Source organism: Calliphora vicina, chromosome 1 (genome assembly GCF_958450345.1).
Source record: "Calliphora vicina chromosome 1, idCalVici1.1, whole genome shotgun sequence".
Taxonomy (NCBI): domain Eukaryota; kingdom Metazoa; phylum Arthropoda; class Insecta; order Diptera; family Calliphoridae; genus Calliphora; species Calliphora vicina.
In genome coordinates this window covers 40,990,243-40,994,795 of record NC_088780.1, presented here as the reverse complement: position 1 = coordinate 40,994,795, position 4,553 = coordinate 40,990,243, and the positions used below count along the sequence as shown (strand labels likewise).

Here is a 4,553-nt window from a genome sequence, read left to right as displayed (position 1 = left end):
ATAAAATGATTGTAAAACTAGAAATGAATACTGTCTGTAAATTTTTTCTTCAATTTTGTTTCTCATTTTATTTTATATTTCGATGGATTTTTCTACAATGTTAAATGCAAATATTTTACTCGTCTTTAGTACATATTAGAATATAAATATGTACAACTATGCACTACATATGTATTTGTATAAAATGGCAATAAATTTGCAACCAATTTCAAATCATATAATAAAACTGCAATACCAAAATAGAGAAATATTATAAAAAAAATTACAAAAATTACACATTGTCGTGGTTGTGGCGGTTTCTTCATGAAAATTGTACATTTTTGGGTCAATTGCAAAAATTTGCCAATGTTAGTTTTTTTACGCTGTATGTGCGTCTGTCTATCTATAATGATGATAATAATATACTTTGATGCTAATATATCCATATTTTTGCACAAAAATGGATTTAAAAATAAATCTTTTTTGAAACTAATAAAAAGGAATACACTAAAGTAAAATTATGGAAAGTTATATTTTTTTCATAAATAACTTTTATGGAAAATGAAATAACACTAGTGAATATTTTATATTTAAAATTTTTATATTATTAAATAAAATATCCACTAAATTGGCACGCATTGGTATTATCAGGCTTAGCGGCTTCATTCGAATAAAATAGCAAAAAAAAAACCCAACAAAAAATCAGTAAAAACTTTACCACAGTTCTGTCAAAGACAAGCGACCGTATATGAAACCACAATGAAACCTCTAAAAGTATTCCCCAAAATATACTACACTACTTTCACAATGCTATCATTTGTCACAATACCAAAAAAAAAAACTTTTTTTTTTTATATATTGCATCATGTGCATTTTTATTTACCAAAATATATGAATGTATTTACAGATACATATTCATACATTCATATACATACGTATATATATACAAACATATGTATACAAATTTAATAGTATGTGATTGTATGCGTGTTTAGTCAAGGCTCACAGAGAGTAGAGTGAACAAAAAATATTCAAAATATATCATAATAAATCTTCATCACTTGAACACTAAATTGACATTTTTGCAACCGAGAGCAAACGACTGATGTTGTCAGCAAAATGATAGACAACACTAACAGCTCTGTGTGCATAAAAAGGTTGCCATATTTATAAATAATTTCGAGAAATTCTAACAAAATATGATATGAAAAATTCATTCATGATGTGAAATTTTAATTTTTAAAGTAACTATATACTAGGCTAGGGGGGAACAATTCTCCATAGGGGCACATCTGCCAAAACTGATTAACTTGAAAAAGAGGCATCGATTTTGTTACATTATCAACTTTTTCGTTTATCGATCATGTACCACCCCTCATAGTTTAATAGTTTAATTTTTCTAAAATTCCCGAAAATATTTTGGTATAAGTATTTTTTGTGCTAACCTTTTTAATTTTTGCTATTAAAAAAATATATTAGTTGGTGTTAGAACATCAATAATAGTGCACAAAATGGGACATTAATTGTTTTGATAACTTAATTGTAAGTGTGAATAAAAATTATATTAATGTCCCAATCAGTTACAAGATATTTATTTTTAAAGTGATGATCTCCTTTTTTTTGCAATCGTCTGAAGTTATTAACAGTTTTTCTTTGACAGGACATTGCCAGATCTGAAACCGTTTACATAAATTTGAAAACACCCTAGAATTTTAAAATTGCAAAATCTGAAATCCCTAGAAGCAATTTGGAAATAATTATTAGAAAATAGACACAGAAATATTTTTAACAAATTAGTGACCAAAAACCAAATTTCCACGCTAACTCATTAGGTATAACCATTAAAATGTTAATTTTTAGTTCTCATTAGCGTTTATCAGAATCGAAGACATTTTTTTATCTTTTTGAAATTTTTTCAAAATGTAAAATATGGAATTTGAGTTTATGAATGAAATGATGTACATATGTATATTATCTGGTATCTGCCGCGTGGGTGGAGAGAGGTCAAGGTTGTTTTCATACCAAAGGCCGGTAAGGCCAGCCACTCGAAACCAAAGGATTTTAGACCTATTAGCCTATCGTCTTTTCTTTTGAAGACATTAGAACGACTGATAGATCTACATCTAAGGAGCAATATAGATACCCATCTCATTAGCAACGCTCAACATGCCTACCTCAAGGGTAAATCCGTTGAGAGTGCGCTTCATGAAGTGGTCGGTTGTATAGAGCACAGTCTGAAGCATAGGGAATATACTTTGGCTGCGTTTCTTGATATAGAAGGTGCCTTTAACAACATCAGGATAGAGGCAATTAGGAACTCGTTAGTAGAACTTGGGGTCGACGACTTTCTAGTGAGTTGGATAATCTTAATGCTGGAAAGCAGGATTATCAATTCAACCCTAGGGGACGATGTGATCAGAAGACGGGTTACCAGAGGTACACCACAAGGTGGAGTTCTTTCTCCTCTACTGTGGTTACTGGCGGTTAATCCTATTCTCAGGACCTTCGAATCTAAGGGTAGGAAGATAGTCGCCTATGCGGATGACGTGGTGATCCTGATTAAGGGAAAATTTCTCTCAACTATCAGTGACATCATGCAGGAGTCGCTTAGCGATCTCTCATCCTGGGCAAAGACTAACGGGCTGGGTGTAAACCCATCAAAGACAGAATTGGTGTTGTTTACTAGGAAGTATAAGGTAGAGAACTTCAAATTGCCGAAACTAGACGGCGTCGAGCTGAGTTTATCAGGGGGAGCCAAGTATTTAGGAACCTTCCTTGACAATAAACTGTCATGGAAAATAAATACGCAGGAAAGATTGAAAAGGGGCCTTAATGCCTACTATACATGTAGGAACTCAATTGGCAAAAACTGGGGCTTGCGACCGAGTATGGTTAATTGGATCTACACTTCTGTTGTTAGACCTATTATTACTTATGGCTGCACAGTGTGGTGGGAGGCAATGAGGAAACGTAGCTACAGGGCTATACTCAACAAGGCTCAAAGATGTGCATGTCTGAGTATCACAGGTGCCCTAGGCAGCACCCCGCAGGCGGCGTTGGATATAATCCTGAATCTACTACCCATTGAGATATATGTTGAAAGTGTGGCAGCAAGGAACTTACTCAGACTATCTGAGTCTTCCTTAGTGAAGTCCTTGCGGATGGGACACACTATGATACTGTATGAAGCAGGTCTTGTTAGTCAGGGCATTACTCCATCTGGAATCTCTGACTATAAGGTCGCAACCTTCAGCTTTGGTGCTTCACCCCCAGTAGAATTCCCCACTAGGGATAAGTGGGCTGGATCCGATCAACTGTTTGATGGGTGCGCAGTTTTCACAGACGGTTCCAAAATGGATTCTGGTACGGGGGCCGGGGTATATTTGGTCGACCAAGACATCAAGCGCTCATATAGACTCCCTAACGAGTGTAGCGTCTTCCAGGCAGAGATCTTCGCGATCTGGAAAGCCACAGAGTTGATAGGGACACACATAAATAGGGGGTCTTCAGTGACAATATATGTAGACAGTCAGGCAGCACTGAAGGCCTTGGAATGTCATTTAATACACTCCAACCTAGTAGAGGACTGTAGGAGAGCTCTGGAGGAGCTATTGGCACATTACTCAGTGAGATTGTGTTGGGTGCCAGGGCACTGTGATATACAGGGTAACGAGGTAGCAGATGAACTTGCTAGACATGGTTCCGATTTGGACCATGACACTAGGGAACGGGCTGTTAGACCACCCATTTGTCACTACTACAGGGTAATCTACGAAAGATTCCGGGACTGCACGAATCGATCCTGGTGCAGTAGAACAGATTGCAAAGTGTCCAGGGCCTTATGGCCAAGACTGAATGCGAACGCGACTGGGACACTGTTAGAGTTGGATAGGTACGATCTCAGGATTCTAGTAGGAGTGATAACCGGTCACTGCTCAATTGGAGCCTTTAAGGGAAAGTGGGATACCGACACACAGGACTTCTGTAGAGTATGTGGGGATGCAGAGGAGATAGAGACAGTAGAGCACATTATGTGCAACTGCCCTATGCTACAGGGTCATAGACTTAAATGGCTAGGAAATAGATTTCTGGATGAACTTGGTAATGTTGCTGGCTGCAAACTAAGCAACATACTAGGTTTCATTAAGGGAATAGGGTGGCTATTTAAGGGACGTTCTACGGCAGGTCCAAATCCGTGAAAAGACTAATTTTTCCTTTCTTTCTTCTTCTTTTTATCAGACGGAATTTTGGACTTCTTTTTTGCTTATTCTAATGCTATTATCTTTATCTTTTTTCTATCTCTATCGAAGGGAATCACAATGGACCTCAAGGTCTCTGGGTGGAAGTACACTTTGTGTACACCCTTCTAAACCTAACCTAACCTATGTATATTACTTGTTGTTTATATCATGTTGCAATGGATTATCGATGTCAGACAATTTTTACATTTCATATTAAACATCTGAATATAAATGAAGTATAAAAAAAATTTTCTAATTTAATTTTTCATTATTAAACTTTCCAACACAAATCGCGAAACTTTAAATAAAATGTTTAACATCTAAGCGTTGTCC

General features: G+C 36.1%; 1 protein-coding gene across 1 annotated transcript; it reads left to right on the top strand.

The window, feature by feature from the left end:
- The first annotated feature begins 1,943 nt into the window (after positions 1-1,943).
- LOC135963722 (uncharacterized) lies at positions 1,944-4,178 on the top strand. Its single transcript, XM_065515689.1, has one exon. It carries the CDS (start codon positions 1,944-1,946, stop codon positions 4,176-4,178), a length of 2,235 nt encoding a protein of 744 aa, XP_065371761.1.
- Positions 4,179-4,553: the final 375 nt, after the last annotated feature.

What these genes read in the sequence shown, in the direction of transcription:
- LOC135963722 (XM_065515689.1), top strand. Translation starts at nt 1,944, where the DNA reads ATGTATATTATCTGGTATCTGCCGCGTGGGTGGAGAGAGGTCAAGGTT.